The sequence below is a fragment of the Lissotriton vulgaris genome, chromosome 4_1, assembly GCF_964263255.1.
Source record: "Lissotriton vulgaris chromosome 4_1, aLisVul1.2, whole genome shotgun sequence".
Lineage (NCBI taxonomy): Eukaryota > Metazoa > Chordata > Amphibia > Caudata > Salamandridae > Lissotriton > Lissotriton vulgaris.
The window spans coordinates 1608107053-1608132954 of record NC_141691.1 but is presented as its reverse complement, the minus strand read 5'-3'; the positions used below and the strand labels follow the sequence as shown (position 1 = coordinate 1608132954).

At 38.3% G+C, this 25902-nt stretch overlaps 1 protein-coding gene across 9 annotated transcripts in view; it reads left to right on the top strand.

The window, feature by feature from the left end:
* The window catches only part of EYA1 (EYA transcriptional coactivator and phosphatase 1), a 349305-nt gene that overhangs the window by 247963 nt on the left and 75440 nt on the right, over positions 1 to 25902 (top strand). For all 9 annotated transcript variants that reach the window (XM_086965867.1, XM_086965869.1, XM_086965875.1 and 6 more), the window contains one exon: positions 4842 to 4931. In XM_086965867.1, the coding sequence (XP_086821993.1) occupies positions 4842 to 4931 (90 nt within the window). The remainder of the gene's footprint in view (positions 1 to 4841; positions 4932 to 25902) is intronic.

The window sequence follows — 25902 nt, the reverse complement described above, 5'->3', positions numbered from 1 at the left end:
TTTCCAAAATTCACCGACGAATAACAATATACAAAGAATCAAATTACTATTCATAATTCAGTCTCGCTACTGCACTAGGGGATGGATTTATGTAACCGAGTAAGTGCAATCTCTTCAGCATTTCATATGCTTGCAAACTAATGACCTCCCCTCATGTTTATGCATATGAATTTGTTTTGGTGTGACACTGTTCTGTAAACGTACAACTCAAACTTGTCTTTATGGTGATTGGCAAATGGGAATAGGGCCTTGCCTGTTCCCCCTCCCCTTTATGAACATTAATTTTCCAAAATGCTGCTGTATTTTGGAAAAACGTTACTCTGCTGTTGTAACTAAACTGTGTCTGTATGTTCACAGTATGCATTTTCAGTGTAACAGTCAATATAACAGTGCATTTGCAAGACTATGAATGGTTCCAAGAATTACCTTTTTAGCAGGCATGAAGGAAGCCTATTGTGCAAATTCCACAATTAACTTGCAAATGTTTTCCAAAGGTTGATTTTTCAAAAAGCACTCTACTAATGTGGAGTGAGGATTCATAAAGTGAGATGAAATGTACATTTCCATGTAGAAGTGGGCAACAAATACACATTTAAGTGCCAGCATCTATAACTCCGATGATTTCCTGTGCATGCGCTCTGTAACTTTACAATTCTTGTTTTTTACATGAATAATTCTTTCTAGGAACATGACTAGTTCTCTTGCTTGTTTGATTTTAAAAACAGACCTGATGATTGCTGATTGTGCATGAAAAATGTAGAGAAAACTTCAATTAACTAACACTTATGTATACAAGGGCTTGATGTATGGCAGACGCTAGCAAGGTAACCACATTGTGTATACTCCCCTCTACTCCACCTCAGCGGTAGACCACACATTACTTTGCAAAAAGAAAAACAGTCAGAAGCTAATTTTAATTTGGGGTTGGGTGTGTAGAATAAGCATAACTTGTCTCTTTCTATCGTTTGCTGCACTGTATGATGGATTACAGTCTGGGGAAAGCTAACTAGGAAAAGCTTAAATGATTCCCAACTAGTTTCGTTCTACAAGAGGTACTTTACATACATTTACACAGTTTAATGGATTCTTTGCAACAAAAAAAAACAAAACAATCACTGTTAATACCTCTGCATTTTGAGACAGCCGCATTACCATAGAATAGCTTCTCTTCACTGCTTTCTGATTTAGAATTTGAAAATGTAGATGGTTGCTGAGTTCCCACTTTTACCCTACAATCATGGTCCTTTCTAACCAGAGCTGCTGCAAGAGCCTTTTCCACCCATGTGGCAGTGGCCTTTTATTCCCCTTAAACCTCAGCACCTTGGCAAATGTTATGCCTACAAGAGTAATCTGGCACCGCTTGAGATGGACCTCTAGTACCGCCACTGGTCTTATTTTATTTTTCTGTTTTACAAATTAGTTTCGGGTCTATTCTTACATGAGGAATGGGTATGCCAATTCAGAAACAGTCAAAAAGTATGCACTACTTTAACAGCAGAAGTTCAACAATAACAAATGGTTTAAGTTCATTTCTTTTAATTCTCCTCCAGGTGAGAGTTATTTTTGGATCCAAATTATGTGAATATTCTGCAAACAAAATGTGTATCTATATACTTGCATTGGTTTGAAAACGTAGCAGTTTTTGATAGCGATATCATGTGAAAAAATACAATTTACAACACGAGTGTTTAAGTTCATCTTTAAATGGACATGGAAAGTGTTTTTTACTACTACATCGTAGATCCACTATGTTAAATTCATAGCTAGGTTGTTGTATTTCTTTTGTGAACATATTCTGATTCGAGTGAGGTCACTGGTGGCCTTGTCATATCCATTTGCATTGTTAAAATCCACCTTTTGGTCAGTGGGTTGTGGTGACAAGCAGCTGGTGGCTGGGAGGGTAAACTGTGCTTTCCCCAGTGCTGCATTGTGAGTTTTGTGTGCTATAATGTGACTACGATGGAGAGGTGGTATGTTAGGGCTCTGGTTTTGTGTGTCAGAGCAGGCACTCCACTTTTACTAGAAAGGTAGACCCTCTTCTCTGGAATGTATACTCTGCTGTCCAACTCCTTCTAGCCCTGCAAGATGGTCGAACTTTTGTTGTAACTCATGACACTGCCCTCAAGGTGTCACTATGCATCTATATGGTAAGCTACAGAGCCAATGCCAATGTGGCTATTAATAATTGTTATTTCCTCAAAAGATAAGCCGTCAGAACCATACAAAAATAATAATAGGAACGCATAGCTATTTTGAATATGTGGGATGAGCATCTGTCGAACTACATGCTCATTTACAAACATAAATGCACTTCTCACGCTGTCACCTCTCAAACACACTCATGCAGAACATCTCCACTGAAATGCAAATACATATATAAATAAATCAAATGAATGACTTGCCATTGCAGTGTGTGCAATGTCATTCATTTGATTTATTTATATATGTACTTACCTCCATTCGGCCTTATGCCGGTGTTTACTACCCCCCAACCTGACCCTCCCCCACCCCACAGCCCTGCAGCACTCCCTCCAGGAGCCGCTACTGATCTAAGGTCTATTTAGATGCACAGAAGTGTCATCTGCAAGCACAAGTGTCAGATTTTGATTTGTAGAATCTAGTTTTGTTGACACACTCGTAAACGGAACTTCTAACCATGATAGGCTTTCCATGGTTGTAAGAGTTGGATGAGGGTAAGGGAACATGGAGGTGTCACAGGAGAGTCCATGGTTGGCAACTGGGAAGCTGGTGAACACTCACAAAACCTGCATTTTCAAAGATTTTGTGCAACTACACTTAGTGGCACAGTTATAAGTGAGTGGCAATCACGGTAGTGACACACTTTTTTAGCAGTATAATATTTTCAAGGGGTGCAGTGGCTAGGTATTCATGAAAAATATTTAAGGTGCATTGAACCTTCCATAACTGGAAAAAAAGTTTAATCGATTTTGTTGCAAAGTCTTTGGGTATTTGTAAATCTCAAAGAGATGAAACTTTATGAAAGTGTAGATTTAAACCCATCACTGTTTAGTGTGTAGCACTAACAGACTAGTATGTTTTGCATGGATCTTTAACAAGGATGCATGCCCTATGCAAATGAGTCCCATCAACTTCCTCTGACTGCAGTGCAATCCATTTCAGAATTACACTGCTAGCTTGCTAGCTGAAGATGGACAAATAAAGTGCAGGAAAAATCACCATTTGGATGACGTTTTAGAGTGTCACCTGGCGGTAGTTCCCGATACCTATATGGATGTAGAGGGAGGCTTTAGAAGGCCCCTAGGGAAGGGGCTCCAGAGGCACCCTCCATCAGAATTCAATAGTAGAGTGTACTCAGGAAACCATTTTTATCACAATTCAAGTTCATTCGTTCAATAATGTGAGTTCAAGGTATCAAGTTGAGATGCCAGTCTCAAAATTCCTATTATTCCAAGGTATCACAAAATTATATAATAATTTCATTGTCAGTCAATGCATTTAGTCCCGTCAAGACTTCCTCAAGGCTAAAATCAGTAAACAAATGTACATAAATTACACAACCACATTAATTGAAAAATATTTTAAAACACGTCTCATAACTGTTCTGCAGCTCTCATAGCACACAGAGAAAAAAATTATTAGTCCTTCTGTTCCAGAAGTCAGATTTACATCCTGAATGACATTCCAACTTCATATCATACACAGTTATTGGTCATAGACAGTCATTAAATCACTTTTGTTAATGTAATTACTATCACATATACTGTGTGATTCATTTTATCTAATTAATATAATATTATATGTTGTTCCTCATATATTATTTTGTAATGTATCCTAAACCACGACCAGGAAGCTAGTCATTCAATTTCTCCCAACCATTATCTTGTTGCATTATTTATTTATTCTTTGGGGTATTGCATCCTCCAGGAGAGCATGGCATATATTTTCTCTCTGTTTGGCAGTAAGATTTCTGACCAGCATTTCACAATTCTACCACTCAATAATCAACACATTAAGCTCTCTCAGTCATCCACAAACTTAAAATCAACTATCAATAACCATCACCCTGAAGCATTAACCCCTTCGCTGCGGATGACAAAGCCAGCTCGTCATGGGCGTTACCTGCGCTGCGCGCATGACGAGCTGGCTTTGTCACGAAAGCCGCGATTTTTACATTTCAGCGCACAGCGGGAAAACCCGCTAGCACGCATGCGGTTAACATTCCCCTTTCTCTTTTTTTGAATACTTGTACTGCCCTTAAGGTGAGGAACGCTGCTAATTCCTTCCCTCAAGTATTAAACTTTCCAGAATGCATTAAGCTATAACACCATCATAACATCTTAGAAACTGTATCATGAGGTTCAACCCCAAAATTCTGCTCAGCAACAAACACCTTTATAATGTTCTTGCTACTTTTTAAAGTAATTCATATATGCTGCAGTCTAATTAGTAGGATAGCTCTGCCCCTACAGCAGAGAATGTTTTGCAGCATACATGTTACAGATACGACACTTCTAACAGAACCGGTTTTGTTGTGACATAAATGTGGTATTCATGATATTTCTTATGAGTGCTCCAAGATTTCGATGAGTTAGTACTATAGGGACTTGAGCTTTTTGGGAATGTCACTGATGTTTCAGTAACGTTGTTACTTAAATAAAATTGATAGGAAGTTAAAACTTAAATTCAAGGTGCTTGAGACAGCTACATTAGTCTATAACAATTCGTTAGCCCTTTTTCCTAATTCATTATCTTGTATGCATGAAAGAAACAATTACAGTGTTTCACAATTGTTGTTTCTACTTATAGATTAAATACTGCCAATAAATCCACTTATTGAAATCTCTAATTTCTTTCTTAAGGACCCCCCTTCTTCTGTTTCGCTTGGCCTTCGAATGGAAGAGATGATATTCAATTTGGCTGACACGCATCTGTTTTTTAATGACTTAGAAGTAAGTAAAACTTGCTTTGATTGACCTGCTGAACTTCCATAATTTAAGCTGGTAACTATGGCAGTGAGATGAACATGAACTGCACAGATTGTAACTACTTGTAAAATACTACATTGGAGACAGATGAGTGCACTGGTAGAGTCTTTTAAATGCCAGTACTCAAAGATGTCTGCATAAAAATTTTGTAAATGTGGCATATGCGATTTTTAAAGTGCATATCAGTGTCAGCAACACACACTGAAGTTTGATACCCTGCACAGAGCATTAAATATTGAATGATGGTTTGTCTGCACTGTGAGTAGTATGGAACACATTTTTTTCTTTTCCACCCAGCAGTGGGGACTTATCACCTGAGAACCTGAACACCCGAGCATGCTCATGAATTTTGCATATGTCCTTCTCAGTAACTTATTGCATTAGACTCTGGGACTTTATTACTGGAGGACACGAGCTGAAGCATCCTGCAATATTGTTTTGGAATACATGTGGCCTCACAGGATGTTACTGTGCATGTTGTGGTCCACTTCATGGACAGGAGGTTAGCATGTATAGAGCAGAATAGGCAGTAGATAGTAACAAGCCATTTTTCGAATTTGAGTTTTACCTACTTATCTATGAAAAACGTAGGTCCACCACCTGTCTTTCCGCATGTGAAATGAGAGGAAGAGAAAGTCTTGCTGAGGGCAGGGACTAGTATAATACAGTGAAGTGAACATTTGATGCAACAGAGTTCTTGTAGAAAATGCCGGTGTTTTTAAAGGGACTGAGCTTACATATGATGATTTTTTAAAGGTAATTGAGAGACATGCAATTAATTGGAGAATTTAAGCAATAACACATACAGTTTATTTACGAAGTTTGTTGAAAGGTGCTGGACTTTGTGACTAAAGCAAACTTCTTAATAGAATGTTCGCAGATGTACCAATTAATAGGATTTCTTTCTGAGATATATTTATTTCAGACTTTTATATAGCACAACATGATTCGTCCGAGTTTCAGAGTGCTGTGCAAATAGAAATTGAGTCATACATAATGGGAAAGGAGAAAAGCAAACAACAATCTGAGAGAAATGTATGTGCTTACAGGCATATGCATCAAAGTAAATACCGGTCGCAAATGGGCGGATTCTCAGAATCTGCTCCTTTGCTCCCGGTATTTTTACATTTGAGATGCATCATCCCAAATGCAAAAATCGCAATTTAAGGAATCTGTAAATTGAGATTATTTAAATTGCAATTGCATTTAAGGAATCCCAAATTGAGATTCCTATTATGCAATTCATGAAAGTAAAAAAATAGAGAATTCTCTAATAGGAGTAGCAAATCACCATGAAGTTGAACTTCATGGTAATTTGCTAAAACTTTGAAAAAAGCACTTTTGTGCATTTTTCAAAGTTTCATGTTGCGCACACACATGCCCTTAGGGCATGTGTCTGTGCAATATATGTGCAGAGATCAATTTCAAGGGTGCAACAGGGTGTCATTTTGACACACTTGCACCCTCGAAATTGCATGAGCAATTTGCGAGTAGCTACTGGTACTTGCAAATTGCTCATGCAATCTCCAATTCATTCCTATGGGCCTTTAGGCCCATAGGAATGAATGGGACAGCATTCCTTAATTGCGACTTGCAATTTGCGACTTGCAATTAAGGAGCGATTCCTACATGCATAGGCTTTTGCTATTCCTAACTAGCGATTCCTTAAAAATCGCTATTTAGGAATAGCAAAAGGCTACGTTGATGCATCTGCCAGTTAGTGTTTAAAGTAGCTTAGATCATTGGTGGTGTAATGCATTGCTTCTTATTTGATTATCATCAGTTTTATGTTTGCAATAGCTGTATTATGCACCCCGGAGTGTGTGTTTTTTTCCGTGATTTTATGTTTTATAAGAAAACATACATTTTATATTTTGGTTAAAATTGTTTTGCTTTTTATTGCTCTTTATAGCAGAACGTCCTGTCATTTACTATATGTGTTAAGATATAATCTGAATGCTTTAAATTATATGGTTTGTTTATTAAAATAAAATGATTAATACAAAAACAAGGCATTTTGTTGCTCTGATGGAAAGCCAGATGGTGGAGAGATACTCTGAGGACCACACTAGTATCTTTTCCCTTAGAAATAAATACCAAGTGTAAGAAATTGGGTTATTGTTTGAGTGGAATGGAAGCCCCACCCAAATAATAAACACAACCCTCATCGGAGTACAACATAAAAGTCACAAAATAAACATGTGCTTAACCCACTGTTAGTTTGCTACAAAAGCAGTCAAGCTTAACTTAGAGGCAATGTGTAAATTATTTATGCAGCATTCAAACAATAATAAAGTGAAAAACCCAAAGAAAAATCCCATACCAATTCAGCAAAACAGTTATTTATTATAAATAACGTGACTTCAAAACAACAAAAAGTCAACCTTTTAGGTGAACTTATTGTCGAAAAGCACTTAGAACTTCTTATTGTATGCTTCAGGCAGGGTTCTTTGAAGTGTAATCAGCAGGATACAGCTCCTCCTCAGTTGTGCCGTCAAAAAGACCCACTCCCCTCACACCTACATCTCTTTGACTCCTATGTATGGAAAGAATACAAAACCCAATTATCAGTAGTGTGTACCATGCCACTGACACAAAGACACAGTTTGTTTGAAAAGAAAATTGGCAAGTTTCTAAATGTGGCAATGTCAGAATAGTAACTTAAAATCTGACTTTACCATTAAAGGGGATTTCAAAGTAAAATGGACTCATTTCTTTATCTGGTCCCAAACTAAAGTAATCACTTATTAAGTGTAATAAGCTAACCCAGTTTTAGTCTGTGGGAGAGAGAGCCTTATAGCTGTGAAAAAGGACTTTTGGAGTTTTTCCGTGCCAAGACATGTAAAACTCAGGAACACATGTCCTACTTTTTAAATACCATGCACCTTTTCATATGAGGATTTAGAGCCTACCTCAGGGACAGTAGTGTGCAGCAGGGCAGTGGGGCGGGGCGGAGGAGGTTTCAGGGTGGGGGGTAATAAACTCCAGCATACGGCCGAACTGAGGTAACTAAAGAAATAAATAAATACAACTAATTACATTGCACTCACTGCAACCCCATTTGGTGTTGAGCGATGCGCAATGTAATTCGTTTTTATGTATTTCTTTACTTACCTCCGTTTGGCCTTACGTCTGAGTTTACTTCCGTCCACCCTGCCCCTCCCCCACCCCACCTCCCCTCAGCACTCCCTCGAGGAGCCGCTACTGCTTAGGGATGACTTATTCGTAGCAAAAAGAAAGGTTAAGGCCTGGCAAGAGATTTATTTTGTAATGTCAAAATGGCAGTTTAAAGCTGCCCCACAGTCTAGAATGGCAGGTCAGAGACAACTGCTTATTTTGGAAAAGAATGAGTGCCAGTGCCCAAAGCTCTGCCCAGAAGCTCAGCTAGTACAAATAATGTTCTGCACGGAATACCATGGCTGCACCGTTTTCAATCAACCTGATAACATTACCAGACACTCCCCATCCTATTATCTCTCTCTAATTGGTTTCTAGTTTTTCCCTTTGCAACAGGTTTTCTGCCTTTCTCTTCCTCTGCCTTTCTGATATGTTCCTTTTTCCCTATGTTGCTATTGGTAAATGTTTGATGTGAAAAAATAAGTGCTGTTCCCAAAAATGCATACCTTGTGGACCCCACAGGCTCAAATTAAGCAAAACTTGAGACATATTTTGCAGAGTTACTTTAGTGGGTGGCACAAAAGAGGCTGCCGTCTACTTGTAGCATTTAATTTACAGGCTCTGGGTACATGTAGTACCATTTACTACTATATATAATTAGAATAAATGTTTTAGGAAGAGAGACAATTACTTTACCACTCTTTAGCAGGGGAATACTACGCCAAGGATGTCAGATCGAACACCAAGAAGAAAAGAAAATAGAGAGGAAAAGCAGAGTTGAGTCAATGGGAAAGGAAGAACGCACTGGAGAATACTGTAGCATGTTAGAAAGGGGGTTTGGAATAATCAGTAGCACTAAAAACCAGGAGTTGCTTGTGGAAGATGAAGAGCTGCCAAACCCTGCAGACAGTGATTTTGGCAAACAGAAGTCAGCTGATTGTTTTCATGCAGCAAGGTTGCCAAGATGAGTTAAAAGAACATGGGACTTGAGCTGAGGAGTGAGCACGGGTTGAGGGTAGGAGTCACAAGAAGAGTATGGGGCCTTGAACAGTCATTCTGAAGCCACTTTTTTTTATTAAATGTTTTCAGTTTCTTTAGATTTGAGAGCTGGTACCACGTTTCTTTGTTTTTTGGCTCTGTGTTTCTTGAGGGTGAGGCTGATAACCACGGTGAAAGCAAATGACTTGGCATTTGGTGAATATTGGTGTTTGAAGCTGTCAAGGTGTATGTGTAAATAAAATCAGGTTATTATGGTTTCTTGTGTGCTTTTGCCGGCAAAACACAGGTTCCAGGTCTGGATAATGTATAGTGTTTTGTAGGATTAGATGTCTGAAGGAGAAGAGCCTTTCAAGGACAGTTGTGCATCAATGGCATATTGGTGAATCTTAATGCTGTTATATATGAGTCGAACAATAAGCAGCTCAATGTAAATGTTGAAGATGTCAGTAAGGAACCCATTGATACGATCTTGAAGTTAAACACAAAATTACTTTTTAATGATCTTGCTGATGAATGGTATGTGAGTGAAGGGACGGTAGTTTGCAATGTCTTCAGGTTCTAGTTTAGGTATCTTTAGAAGTAGTACAATCTGGCCGGTCATGAGAGCTTCAGGAAAGATTCCTTGGGATAGGGAGTCACTGGCAATGGTGAGTAGGGGTGAGAAAGTGCCCCCAGAGAAAGCTTTGAGGACAGATGGGTCTAAGACATCATCTTCGTAAGAAGTTGTTGTGAGGGATTTAAGTATTTCAATGAGATCTGAGAGTAATAGGGTTGTAAAGGCTAACCACTGCGGAATTCTATGGGTAAGTGTGGGTGCGTAAGAGATGAAGGAGGCTTGGTGTTGTTGATATGCTGTTAGATTTGCTGTATTTTTTCACCTTTCCTCGAGATGTAAAATGCTGCAACACATGCCTTACTGTCTTGAATGGTAACGCTGATACTATAAATAAACAGCCTCACACTACTAGCACAACCATACAAGACACCCTTACATAGCCTCCAGGTGAAACATGTTTTAGTTGCAATGATGTGCTGAGGACTGATTGAAATGCCACATGTTGGAATTAGTCAATCAGCACAATATGTGATAAATGAATATATATTGCCAGTAACAATTATAGCAGTGCCACTAAAGGTTGTTTGCCTTATTGCTGGAATCATAGTAATGTCCTTTCATATAAAAAGCTTGTGTTCATTCCATGATCTCGCTCTGCAGCCCTGCACATGTCACATAAGGGGGCTGTGCGCTGGCTCCTAGAAAATGAAACGGTCTTCTTCACATACACGGATAGAGTAACTAGACAAGTTAATGAATAGCAAACCCCACTTTGATGTTGTTTTATTTAAGATATTATATTAAGTTAAAGGTTTTATGTTCAGAGTTTTTGTTGAGATCCTGTTTGATTTTCTGGGATTCTTTGCCTATTGGCATGGATGACACGTAGACCACAGGTACTGTTTGATGGCTTTAAGTTGCCAAAATGAGTCACATTGTCAGTGTAATTGATGACGATTGAAATAACTCACCTTTTTAGGTGTACATTCTATGAATGTTTATTTCAGTTTATTGGAGAAATAATAAACATGCTACTGAGTTGGGGCCTTTAGGACTGTCAGTAGATACTTACGATGTATGCATTGCCAAATCAGTGGTCTGTACTTGTGGCTATTAGTATACTATGTTTCATTGTGTTTTCTTGGTACCACAGTGATGGTTCTTTAAACATTTGAAGCTACCAATTCCATTTTTCTTGTGACTTTGTGTGACTTGCTGGCTCAAGTGGTGAAATAGCTCTACAAGTATGTCTATGTGCTGTAAACACTGCAGTTTCTTAGAAGACTAGCACAAGGCCATCTTCTGCATATGGTTAGGAACAGGAGATGGTGTGTATGCTCACATGCCAATTTACTGTTGGAACATTTGTAGCACAGTTATACAATTCCACCCCTCAACAATGTTCCTACAGTGCAGCTACTAAACTGTTCATATTTGTGAGAACTAGGAGACCAGGACGTGTATTATTATTGTCCTTAGACATCTCCACCATCTTGCCTCAGAATAGAATAATTGTAAACAGAGGTCCAATTCTGTTGACCTCCCTGGACTCTTCTAGAGGAGCACATCAAAGGGCAGTCAATATATTATTCTTGGTTTTGTGTTGAGACCTGTGCAGCTAATAACACTTCTCTTTTGGTATCTAAAACACTGGCCACAATGTTACAGTAGGGTACTTAAGATTCAACACCAAAATAGACCAAAAGGTATTGAATTCATAATTACGAAAAAGTATAGAATTCTAGCAGGGTAAAAATGACACTTTTCAAACGAAGGTAAAGGACATTAAACTGACTCCAAACAACACTTCCTTTCCTGGTTCCCAAAACGCATATTTATCACAAACGAGTCAGCAGAGAGAATTTTCAGAAAATCCAAAAATATTGCAAAATATGTGTAAGAAAAGAATGATTTATGTTTCCTTATTAAATGTATAAATGTAAATTCTTTTTGACAGGATTTGGCTTTTTTGTGGTTTTCCTATAATAATTGTGCTTATAGGGGTAGAACATGTTTTGATGAAAAGAAAGAGAATAAGTATGAAGATCTTTTTTATCACTTTGAATATACTTCTTTTTTCTACTGCATGCAAAAGTGAAAAAAAAGAAACTGGGTAAAACATTTTGAAAGCTGCAGTACTGCAGTAGATATTTTTATTTTTGGTTTCGCTGACGAATAATAATTTTGTCTGCACTTACCTTACTGGTTAAAGTGGATACTTATGTTTGTAGAGTGTACATTTTCCACAAAATCACTTCATGATTCATTTAAATTAATTTAGGTGTTGTGAAAGGGGCTAGATCGAAGCTCTAGAAACCCAACGTATTCACAGTAGTAAAAGATAAATCAAAACTCCGTGTGCCTAGAGTATGATTAAGAGGAACAATAATTACTTTAGATCCGATGTTCATTCGGTCTTTGTCCTCTGTTTTGAGACTATCAGTAAAAGTGCCACTTTTAGTCCAATTGGTATATGAGTCGATGTGCACAGTAGACACATGGCACAAAATCACCAACTCTTTTTATATGGGCTACTGAACAAGTTGCCAGATGTTAAATTGTGTGATTATTACTAATTTGTGTCCTGTTTGAACTGGATACCTATTTGTCAAATGCTGTGCTACTCACAGTCAAACGTGAAGACTGTTTGGAGATCTTCTAATGGAGACTGGTTAGTGTATTCTCATGGGCTATTTATTCTAAGTGATTGGTATAACCCTTGATTGACTTACCGCTAGTTATACAGTCACTTGCTTTCATATTTTGCATGAATAAAAATAGAAGTCACATATAACGCCCACTGAAATATAGACCGCTGTTTATTTTAAATCTGACTGCTAAGCAAGCTTGTGGTAGGGCTGCCAACAGGCATTAATCATCACCATGCTGTTTTCTTGGGTTTCGCAAATATGTGTTATTTCAGACAGGCGATGGATTCTGAAAGATTCGAATACAACTTTTGCTGATCAAAGTTAATTGGTAGCAATTGGCCTTAAATAGTTCCTGATGTTTCCATTTTGAAAATCAAGGGAAAAGCACCTTATTTAACAGATGAGCCAAAATCATGAGAAAATGCCATCGTATGACAGGCTTTAAATGTGGTTAGCTCAACATCTGTCCTATATTTTCCTTTCTTTTCATTTGCAAAGAAACCATACAGACAAAATATCAGCTTAAAGATGGAAAGTTTCAGCCATTTCTTAGCAAGGAAAGTTTTGTAACATATTTCCTATTTATTTTTGTATTTAACAATTTTGTTGAGTACTTTAAAACTATACACAACACATAAACGCCTATAAGCATTTGCTACAAATTAAAATGTTTTACAAAATGTATTGGCTCCTTTAATGTAAGAAATGTAATCATTCATTTACATTTGTGCACTTGTAGTTATTTTTTTTATTTTCATTAGTTAATCCTTGCGCAGCATGTATGGAATTATAGAAAAACGCTTTTAATACATTTGACGATAATTTTCATATATCATTTGTCAGAGATGTGAAAGGAACAACCACAGAAAGTTGCTGTGTTGTGCTTTTTCAAAGTAGTTTGCTTCAGTTAACAAACAGCTTTGCCCATTAAACGATAAAATCTGCAAACTGTTGCAAACAAATCTAATCGGGTTCCTGTTTTTCTAAGTTGCTTAACTTAAAAACAGTGAAAAACATCCCGCATGCTGCATGTTCTGTTTTTTTACGAACTTCATGTTACGATTTTAAAGTTATTGCTGTTCTTTCATGAGTTAATCGAAACTAGGTTGAGAATGCACAACTATAGGACAGAGAGAACCTTTTCAGTATTAATGCGATAGCTACATTTACAAATTCTGGTGTCAAAAACCAAGCCTAATTTAAAAAGGGATATGTTTAGTAATTCAACCAGTTATATAATTAATCAGTCAACTCATTAAAAAAATGAGCGTATTAAAATAGCGATTTGCATTTCCAAGTCACCTGGGTCTGCTATCAGTTTTTAGCTTTTCGCTTGAAATTCACAGTGGTAAGGGTTTGTCTGGACTGGAGTGGTAATTTAGACATGCTGACGTTTCTCAAGCTCTCCAAGTTAGTGGGTTACCTTTAAGGCTGGAATGCCTGCCATGGTTCATAATAAGAGCAATCCCTTTGACTAGCTACATCTTCCTGCCAGTGCCCCGCCTAACCAAGTGACCTGGAGCGCAAGGCTTGCTTGGTCTCCCCACTCCAGTAAAAATGTAAACTTTGCACAGTAAGACTGCATTGTGGTCTGCCATCTATAACTGTGGTGAGCAGCTAGCTCGAGGTATGGCTGCAGGAGATGGATTCTGCATATCAAAGCCAAAGCCTGAAATACCATTGTTGCCAATGCCTGGTAAAGGAGGATGACGAGAGAAGAGGCAGTGGTGTTTAAAATAAAAACTACTTTAGATATTAGGGACATTTAGTCCCTGTCATGATTGTGGTGCTGTGCTTTACCGGATAGTGTAGATTCTGGCTATACAAACTGTGATGATATGCATGCTTGCATGTAGCAGTGCATTGCAAAAGTCAAAGCAATGTCGATTCTGGCATGAAAGTGGTGCTTTATATACAATCTGGATTCTCCAGCATCAAAGGTGCTGTATATATCGAAGTCATCTCCATTATACCATAATCATGGCAATTTACATCTGGGCCAATCTGAAGGGAGGCAAGGGAGTGTTTCATGTGGTGTGGTCTTGCCTACATCGTAAATAGAGAAACTCTCATGACAGTATTTGTTTGGGGATTTTTGGGCAATGGGGATAATGTCATCCTGTTTGCAGTGATAACCTTGTTTGAAAAGAATGGAGACAAGCACTCTATTGTGGTATATACTATCCAGTTTATAATTCTTTAGCTCATGAATAAAGCACTAAATATATATGTTCTTGTTATTGTGTTCTTTTATTTGTGCCATCTATTCTGGAATCTCAGATCAACTGACACAAGTTTCACTATGCTGTAACCTATTTCAAGGCAAAATTGTCATAATGGTGGAGTTAAGAAGTCTGCCCTGTTCCTAAGGGCATCGAATGCCACTGTTGTTGCACGCAGTATTTTTTTACTACTTTTGTAGCAGTCAGTCTTGACTCAGTAATCTATTAACATATTTTAAGTATGAAAATCTTGTTGAAGAATTATAGCATAATGCGTGTCAAGACTCTTTACAGTCATGAAGTATGGATGACTGAACAGGGATCAAACTGCTTTCCCAAGTAAGTCCTGTTTGCAATCAAATGGCAAGACACAACACAAATTCTTGTCAGAAAAATTCAGAAGTGTTCTCAAACCAAGATCAATTGGCTCCATTAATGCATGTTTCTTTGAGTTGCGTCTCTTGAGTGATAATTCCAAATTGCTGTTGAGTGTCTCTACCTTCTCAAAACTGGTTCACATTGCGCTTTAAAAATAACTTGTGTATTTTCTTTCAGTTAGTGTAAATTCTCTTGCGTACCATCTTAATATGTCATTTCAAAACATCCTTGCATAGGTACAGCACCACTAATAATGACGCTAATGACCTAGTGTGGCCTTTCTGCAGCTGCCAATGATTGGCAATAAGCATTGTCTAATTGGTCCAATATGGAAGGGATTACTCTTCTGCACAACACCCCGGTGTTTTAATGTGTTAGAGTAATTAATCGTCAGCAGCGTTTCCCCTTTTCTTTCTTGTTGCCATCTAAGCTGCCTATTAGAAAAAAAGAAATGCTGCATTACAAATCAGTAATGTGCACACACTAACCGTACAGAATGGGACTTTGGCGTATTTTGAAATTCTTGAACAGCCATTTAAGTATTGTCCTGGTTTGTCAGGAAAAGCTTGTGTCCAGTTCAAGGCTTCCATTACTCACAAAAGAAGAGTCTGAAATAGGCCCTTCTTTGACTCACTCTGAAGATGTGAAGGCATTTTGTACTACCACTTGCATTGTTAGCCTAATTGATTCCTAACTACACATTTCTTCTGCGAAGTGAATATACTGCAATATTTTTGTGGCATGTGGGAATAGAGGAAGCTGTGGTGCTCATTGTTTATTACAGAAGATGCCAACAGTTTGAGGGTAGTTCTCCTTGACATCTCATATCCCAGTCTGAGGAAACTTCCTGAAGAGAGCCCCAAATCTGCTGCAGCATTTGAGAAGTAGCTTTGTGTATCTGATGTATCGTTGATGGTCATCTAGTTGTTCAATTACCTTATAGTTATTTGAGTGATTCGGATGAGAAGTGTAAGCAATTGTCTACTGTTCTATGTACATTTCCAATGGCATCATTGAGAAACATTGTGTAGTTCTTTCTGACACTGGATCCGTAGGCAGATCTCAGCAATCTAACTCACAAGTTGCAGTGACCTGCCTTACCAAGCAGGCCACCAATCACACTTTTACACCCATCACACTTCAATTGAGCTAGCACTGGAGCCACTTGTTCCAGCATGATTGAGCAAACTGGTGTATTTGGTTTTAGGACCAGCAGTTAAAGATGGTGAACCTGTTTTTTCATTGGTCAAGTATTTCCATGTGCTTCCTGCAGGGATTTGCTGGTGCCTTGTCCCCATGGAACACACGATAACAAGTTTCTTCCCCTGTTAACTATCAAAAGGGTTCATCATCTTCTCAATGAACTTGTACACAATGCTTTCTGGTTTGTTGTGACATCACCTACTTTCTGCTATATCCACACGCAAAACATTGGCAGGTAATACAGTGACCGTAAACACTGCCATGTGGTAACTCTCAGAATTGACTCTCTAGTCCGGTGATAGCATGCATATTCAGATGAAGAGAAATTCCTGATCTTTTTCATTACCTTAAGAAATGAAAGCAAGGGATTTGAGAGACAAGTGAGTTCATATTGAAAGAGGGCTGCTATTTTCGAAATTGTGAGAGCCAAGCATATATTTCAATCTGCTCCCAAGATATAATTTATTGATAAGGTATTCACCCTTAGTCACTCCAATCCGTGGACATAGTGTATATGTCGATCCAGGTAGTGCGTCTTATATTTCTACAATGCTGTATATCTGGGTCATGTTTATTGGGTTTTCAGCCTAAAATTAACATGCAAATGTGTTGGTGTATGCATACTGATGGACTCATCTTTTAGTTCCTCTAATGAGGTGTTGTTTCCGGATTTGAATGCTAACATTTTTACAATTTGATGACATTAAATCATCTGAATGCTGTTCATACAGTAGTTTCCAATATTTCTCTAACATCTCCATTTAGAAGAAGCACTTGGTGAAAGAAAACGTTTCTGCCTCAAAGCAAAATGCAGGAGCACATACTCCTGAAAAGATATACACGCACATTCAGTGTTCTGTTCCCATCTACTAAAGGACAAAACCTCAGGAAAATGCCTGAGGGGTGTATAGTAGGTAGGAATGATCAGAAAATTGTTATTTATTTTAAACATTATAGAAAAGGAATCAGGTTAATAGATTGCACAGGCACTGCTGCAGTTTCATACCAGTATTTCAAATAGCATAGACTGTACCGGTAACATTACAATTTTGCCCTGACATTTGCACCATCATCCACCAGGGGAAATTGTTTTCTTTTTATACTGAACAATCATTAGATTTGGAAAGAAATTTGCAGCATATACCTGCATATCAAGCATCCCTAGTGCAACTATTGTGATTGCCTCTAACAAGAAAAGCAAATTAGCCCAAATTCTTCTGGGTTTTCTGCTTCAGGTATGCCTGACATCTACTCATGTCCTTTATATCATATAAAAGGTAATGAAACTAAAAAGCATGACAATGTGGCAAAGATACCATTCCTCTTACTCTGTTTCATTACTGTCTTCCAATCCAACATCGAACCAAAGAAATCGGGCCGCAGGACCAGGTGCCTACTGAATTGTCTACTACATAGTATGTGTAGCCTCCCACCCCTCACAATCAACACATGCAGTGCCATAACATAAAGGCATTCTACATCATTTCATCAAAACACTTTCCTTCAAACAAAGTATTGTTTCTTTGACAGCAGAAATTATCCACTCAGAATCAGCGACTTCTAACATATGAACTTCTGTATCTGTCTTAAGCTGACGAGGAAACAATGTCTATTAACAATAAATAGTTTAGCCATACCCTGAACCTTGTTTTCTAGTAGAATAAATTAAATGAATGGTGAACAATCAAACCCTGTGACCATTTTATGGGAAAAGCCTCAGAAACTTTTCAGAATGTAATTGTAGTCTGGATCAATGTAAACCTCAAAACATAGGGTCCCTCAGACTACTGAATAGATTTCTCTTGATAATGTCATCTAATGACTTCTTATCCCAGTGACTATCACAGTGTATCAGGGAAAGTAGTAGAAGCCAATTGGTTTGATAATACCAATTTTCATACTTACTTCCTGCGTCTTTGTTTCACAATATCCACTTTGTCTCTCAGAAAGTTAGTCTTTGCAAGAAGCATTTTTCCAAAAATGCAATGTTCTACGTTCACTTTTCAGGATATCTTTGTCCTATTCATATATTTTTAGATGTCATCTCTTTGGATGAGCGGTTATTTTTATGATAAAGCTTGTTACATAGGAAGGACCCCAGCGGGGCCCCCGCTGGTGGCCTGGAGGGGAGTATTCAGTAAATGGGGGGTATCAGAGGAGGAGACACTAAGACTCGAATAAGTCTGGGGCACCCATAAGCACCACACATCTATGTAGTGGGCACATTACTACACGCCTTCAAACAAGAGGTGACAAATGTACAACCTTTCCAGACTACTCCACCTCCCCTCTCAAATCTCGCGTGAGGAAAAGCGCCTGAGTAATGCACCAGATGACCCCCAGGCGATATCTAGCTCGCAAAGGGTGGACACCAGGCAGACATAAATAACAGAGGATGTACACAATGTAGACAAATGTTCTTTTTATCATAACACACCCTTTTTAAATCATTTTTTAAGCAAGAGGTGTAACAGTACAGTAATAACTGTTTATAATGTCTGCGGTTGAAACGATAATATGCTAAATTGCATGTACAAACTCATATGTTCCCTATTTAACAGTCAATGAAGTTGTCTGTAACCTGTATACAACAAAGTGGAAATAAAACGAATTTATAAAAATAAAAACTTGTTACAGATGGCACACACTACATGTTACATGGGGAGTTTATCATGACAACATGTCAATTTCTTTTAGAAGAAATTATGCTAATGAGTTATGGTAAATTGCTAGTGTGTTCATATTTATTGTTTTTAATGTTATAATATTGTCTTCTTTTTCTTTCATATTCAAAGATTCTCCTTAATATGTTCTGACACAAGCAATATCAATCTATGTAGCAATAGTTTTGATTGATATTGTTGTACATATTTCTGAAAATTAATATAAATATCAGCATGCTAGATGGCATTTCAAAAAAAATAAGTAAGGCTGATACTGCCTTCAAAGGGTACTCGAGGATAACTGAAAAGACATGTTGTATGATATTTTTTAATGTTAGACTCATTACATTGTTTGCAAAGTAGTAGAGAGGAGTTTTTCTTTTTTAAATAGTTCCAAAGTTGTAGGTTTTATATTTCATATGTATCTGCACGTATAAAAATAAAGCTAACTGTTTATATTATAATAAAAGGAAGGCATCTTCAAAACTATTGAAATAGGTTGAAATTAGCAGTGGTTAGTCTTTCTAACAAACAACCTGAAATTCAATGTCTTCAATATCTCTAACACTGAGTCTCAATGTTTTCATTTTCACTAATTCACACAGTGTTTTGGGTTAGTTACAGAAATTGTGTATGTTGATGGCTGTAACTGTTCAGTGGTTTTAACACAGAGTAAAAACGGTTGAAGACTATCCTGAAACATAATGAACATAAAACTTTTAATTGGTGGAAAGTTCAAATGAGATGAACCCTTCAAATATCACCTCAACCGATTCAGCACATCAGGTTCTATGTCAGTGCCTTCATCCTTATATGGTTCATTGTAGAAGCATTTCAACTGCAAGCTGAGGATTTTTAGTGCAGCTGGCTAGTTTGTTTCGAATATTTGTGTTCAGATGCCGTGCTGGACCCACTTTGTCTTGCCAGCAATAGAGTACTAATTTATTGACGGCATACTGTAGAGGTAGGCGCAGAGCTCAGGTTTTGTGGACTCACATTGTTGAACTAGGCAGGGTTACAGCAGTAGGAATGTTATTAAATATATTACTCTGAACATGTTGTACTTGTTTATTCAGAAAGTAAACATAATCTGATTTAAACTCCTCTATAAAAACCCACTAAGATAAAGAATTAATGCCAACAACTAGTTACTTAATCTTTTCTTCTGGGTTGTCTAAACATTTTATGAGTGTAACCCAAAGTGTACGATTCAAATACTAAATCAACTTTTGCAAACATTTCTACAAAATGCTTAGCTATCTTTAAAGCATTCGACAGTCATTATAAATGCCACCTGTTTCAATTACAGTCCAGTGAGTAGTGAGGCAGATTGGGCTAGTGGAAAAAGAACACAGTAGAGTTCCCTCTTGGGGCATGCACAGAAGATGGGAAATGGAACACATCAACAATAAAACATGAAATATGGGGTACAAAGCAGACCTAGAAGAACCAACAGACACCTCTTTTTAGTAAAGGGTGAAAAGCTTTATACAATTCTTCAAGATCTGTGGCCTCTTTTTTCATACATATTGTAAGCAGACCTTAATCAATGTCTTCGACAAAGAGATGTACAAAGGTATTTGGACATATTTCCATTTGATATTTCTAAAAATGTGCTCATCCTCACAACGGTCCACATCAGTCCTTGCTTAGCCCCTCGGTGCTTGGTCAAGGAATAATTCATACACGTGATTTGTATCCAGGAGGCTGACATCCCTCTTGTATGCTATGGCAATGACTAATAATTTCTGTTATTTGGAAGTAACAGTATACAAATTATATTGTGTAGGCTAGATCTTACTTCAGGGAGGACACAGGGGTACACGACCATTCTCCAGATATGTGAAAATACACTGCTTCCATACTCCACTTTTTCCCACAGTCACAATTGTAATGTTGAAGTATAAAACGCATAACAGTCATACTAAGAAGCACTGAACTATGAAGGGCTCACCTAATAAACATGCAGGGGCTCTGTGTCATTTGGGAAGCAGTTTTTCGAGCCCCCGCAAGGCCGCTTTTAATTCCTTGGTTGGTCATGCGCAAAGAGTCCGATGGAATGAAGTGGATTTAAGAACTCCCTTTGTTCACTACATCCTGTTCCTGGCCCACAGGTAATCTGCACCTTTCTTCTTCTGCACAGAATAATTGTTGTGGGAAAGAAGTGGAAACGAGGAGGTCACAAAGTGCACGCCAGACAGAGATGACAGGTTCTGCCAATTGACTGCCACTGTGGAGAACCTGTGAACTGGAGGCTTTGCCTTTTCACATGGATTTATCACAAATGTAGCTTCCCGTGATGAGCGATTGGTTGTTTAGGGACTATTTTAGACTGGTATAAAAGCACCCTAGCTGTAGAGGTGGCACCTTCTCTCGTTGCAGAGAAACCATATTGTTTGCTGCTGCTGAAATTTGTCGCATACAGAATAGAATACCTTGTTGTAACTTCACTTTGCCCACATTTAATAGTAATCAATCTTGAGGCAATATTTTTGACTTTTAAGAAACAATATAAAAGGAAACAAACTAATTAAATAAAACCAAACTAAATAGGTGAAAATCAAATTGCGAAGTTTGCATTAACCGACAGGGTGTTGTTTAGAATATTACTGTTGTAAGTGAACTTTTTTATGTTCCAAACTAAAAGATACGTGGATTCAGTTGTGTGCATCTAAGAGGTAGGAAAGCACTATAGAAATGCAGCAGTACCATTCAGTACATTGTATAAAATGAAGTCATGCATAATGGATAAATAGCATTTACTTTGCCTCTTAACAGAACCTCGTAACTGGACAATAAAAAAAACGTTTGCGTATGTTTACAAACAATATTAAAAAATGTCCTTATCTCCTGCAAAACTAAAGATGCATAAACCAATGCAATGCAAGTAATAATGCAAAAACATTAAACACATACAACACAAGTTATGTTGTGATTTTAAGGCGCTAACTGTATGAGAAGGTCCCTTAATATAGACATAGACAGTGGCGGCTCCTCGAGGGAATGCTGCAGCGTGGTGGGGCGGGGGGGGCAGAGTGGGAGGTAGTAAACTCCGGCATACCGCCGAACTGAGTTAAGTACATAACTAAATAAATCAAATGAATTACATTGCGCGCGCTGCATCGCCGATTGGGTTGCAGCGCGCGCAATGTAATTTGTTTTATTTATTTATTTATGTACTCAACTCAGTTCGGCCTTATGCCGGAGTTTACTATCTCCATCCTGCCCCTCACAGCCCCGCCCCACTGCCTCGCAGCACTCCCTTGAGGAGCCGCCACTGGACGTAGATACAATTATATCCATACATTTTTAGCTGAGTCCAAAGTGAAGATTATGAATGATGAAAAATAGGTAGTCTAAAATTAACTGCTGCCATTTTTGGCTGTCTATTTGCCAATTTTAGATGAGCACCGTCAACACATGCAAGAATAGAACAACGAATAAGACATCTGCATTACCACAAGTCCCTGAGATATCAAAGGCACAATTCACAGAGTTGTTCCTTTGCATAAGTGTGACACGTGGAAAAGTATTACATCACACGTCTATGATTTAGTGAAAACTGATTGTGCACATGGGGTTTTTAAAACCTGACATACGCTAAACACATATGTGAACACCTTACATTTCCCTACAAAATTTCTGGTACTCGCAGATTATTTACATTGACGCCTGTAATTTTTATGAATGAAGAGAGCAGTCACGCATCTCCTCGGTGCCTAGGAGCATCCATGCTCTCCAGAAATAACGACTGCATGGTGAATCAGCTCCTACAAGAGTAGACGTCGACCCTACGTGCAATACACCTCTTTCTTGTTTCGCTTCCCGCAATATAAATTAAATAAACTTTGTGAATCCCAAACACTCTGAGTGATAGAGGATCAGCCACAATTGTCCTTAATATAAATGGCTGCAGTTCATTCTTTCCTCAATGCTGTACTGGTTCTCACAGCGATATGGCCGAATCTCCCCATTGTTCCGCCTTGAAAACAAAGCACTGGAAGTAATTGCCTAATGACAGATTTGAGGAGAACAGAGAATGCACTGATCACTTCTTGTGAGCTGGCGCGGTTCCAGCTGCGCTCAATGGACCAGCTGAGGTAAAGAATACGTGAAAATTGCTGGTTCGGGAGGTTTCTTCTTCTCCACCCTTGCTTTCGCAAACAAGGTATTGAAATGATTTCTTGACAGCACGGTGTTCGTTTTCTCACGGTGATTTAGGCAAATTAAGGAAATGTCGAAAAGAGCTTTTAGCTGTAGTACAGAGATTTGGAATGCTGTCACATCCCCGTGGTCTTTGTCTCAACACTGTACAAGTCCACAATGAGAACGATCACGTACCGGATTTCATGTTATACTACATCTGTTTTGAAACTCGGATGGCACGTAAGTGCAGTGCATATGTGTGCTGTGTTCCGCTTGCCTCTGCGCAGAGAAAAAAAATACATTTCAAATTACCTAATTTCTAAATTTAAGATTAGATTGCAAAACATATTATTGATGTCTATGGCACAGATGCATTTAAGCCATGTCTCTCCTTTATAAACCCGGGTTTTCAACCTTTAAATTGCCTTTCAAAATTGTCAGACAAAGTCGATGTTGAGATGTTTCGGCAGTAAACTGGAACATTTAGGCCTGCTATTCAAATCAGAAAGTGTAGGGTTCATCGATAAGGTGGTGTGTCCATTTTTGATTTCCATAATGTTTAAATCCTTGTCCTTAGAGAGCTATGAATCCCCCCTCAGGATTTTAACCCCTTCCAGGCTAATGACGGAACCGTTCCGTCACGGCTCGCGGGTGAGCTGTGCTCATGACGGAACGGTTCCGTCACGGCCCGGCCGCCGCGCCTGCGAGGCACCGATTTCGCGCCGCGTTTAATTGAGCGGGTGGGGCCGTGACGGAACCGTCCGTCATGAGCACAGCTCACCCGTGAGCCGTGACGGAACGGTTCTGTCACCCGCGGAGCTCACCCGCACGCCCCCACGACCGTTAGCGCTGCGGCGGAATAGCCGCCGCAGCGAAAGAGTTAACATCACTGTCAGCGAACGTCTTTCCAGCTGCAACTCTTTTCTTCATGCATTACCTCTCCAAACCTGCATATATATATATATATATATATATATATATATATATATATATATATATATATATATATATATATATATATATATATATATATATATATATATATATATATATACTCCTGTGTGGGCCTTTCCATGACGGGCGAAGTTTTGAGTGGATTAAATCGGCTGCTGTGACGGTAAACAATGGTGGTTACAAGGTGTGTTGCGCTGCAGGACTTGAGCCACACAGATCCACTTGGAATTAACTTTGCGGTAACATTGCTGTGATGCGGCAACTCACTGGAGTAGAACATAGGCACTGCAAGGACCACAAAGCCACGGAGTGGCCAAGCCCAGATGGGCGGGAACTGTGAGATATAAGTAGATGCCTAAAGAACTGCCGGTCTTTCACGAGCAACCAGTAAGCCTTTGGAACCCATGAATAAGTGCTCTTTAGCACGAAACGCGTCGGGTTTGGGACTTTGATTCATGTGAGGCTTAATCCTGTAATGACAACTCAACTACCATTAAAATTTGTGGCAATACTTACTCCTGTGTGGGACTTTCCATGACGGGCGAAGTTTGGAGTGGATATATATATATATATATATATATATATATATATATATATATATATATATATATATATATAATGAAAACTCCCAGCCGTCTGTTGCTCAACGGGACAACCCAAGTACGGAACACTTCCACGCTGAAGTAATGCACAACTCCAATAGTTCCTTTTCCACAGTGCTGTGCTTTATTGCACTTAAATTATAAACTCCACTGCTGCTCAGGCATAGTGCTTGCCATGACACGTTTCGATTGCATAACGTGATCTTGATCACATGACCCGCCACATGACAGGGAACAAATTAAATAGAATATGTGCACTATTGACTATAGAAAGTTGAAGCCAAGTTGGTGGAGAACGAAAACAGACTGTTACTACACTCGTAAAAATCATATTCTTTTCCATGTCTATATCAATGTATAAATACAATAAATAGATCAATTAAATACAATATTGTAAAACCACATAAAAAATCCTAAATTCTGGTAGCAGATTTCAAGCCTTAAAGAAACGAAACGTGTGAAATGTATACTGGTAGTCGTAAATTGGTTCTTGCAGAATCGCTACACTTATTATAAATATTATTTTTATCATTCTATGATGGATTTGAGGTGCTGTTGCTAGTAAAAGAAACTCAATATTTCTCAAATACCACAACATTATATATATGTTCTCTCCAAGTATAATAGTAATATTAAGGTGCTAGTGCTTGCAGTTTACCTCAATCTTTCCATCTAGCTAGAACATTATTATTTATAAATTATAAACAATATAGCGAAACAAAAGGACATTAGACTAAACCATATTAACCTTGATTAGTAACTGCTTCGGTGAGCCAGCACGTTTAGAGTTTGACATTTTGTTGGCCTACCAAAAACCAATTGCTTATGTCTATACAGTCTATCCTATACTGAAAGTGCTGTGCTCATGTGCAAAAAAACATTTACCTAGTGCAAACATACCCTGGAAATACTATGAATATATCTTGGCGGACAAGCCATAATCTACATTCCAAAGCTAAACATTAGTAAAGTGCAAGTGCTAATTCCATAATCGCTTAAAGCAGAGTGAGCCTTGTTATTGGCAGGAACAAATGTATTCTCTCACTAACTTTGTACAAAATTTAGACTGAATAACTATACATGTTAAGAAATTCATCACAAGACTAAAAAACTTCAAGAGCATTGTCACCCTCAGAGCATATCATGATGTAAACAAACGACTTCCTGACTGAGATAAGAGTGTGCTCGAATGGCCTAGAAGAAGTTGTGCATATCCACACTTGCGTTTAAACCATTCAGCATCTTGGGGTCAAGTGCCAGAATAAAACGAGTTTCATGTTGGCGAAGGCTCTTTTCATGATTCGGGGTATGGTTTGCCCCTAACACAGAATATTCCAAATCCGTAAACGTATTCTGGTGCACCAGCTTGAAATCTCTTATAACAGGGTAATTAGGGTCAGAATTTACAATTGGCGTTATGTGTTTCAAAATCTGTTTATGTACT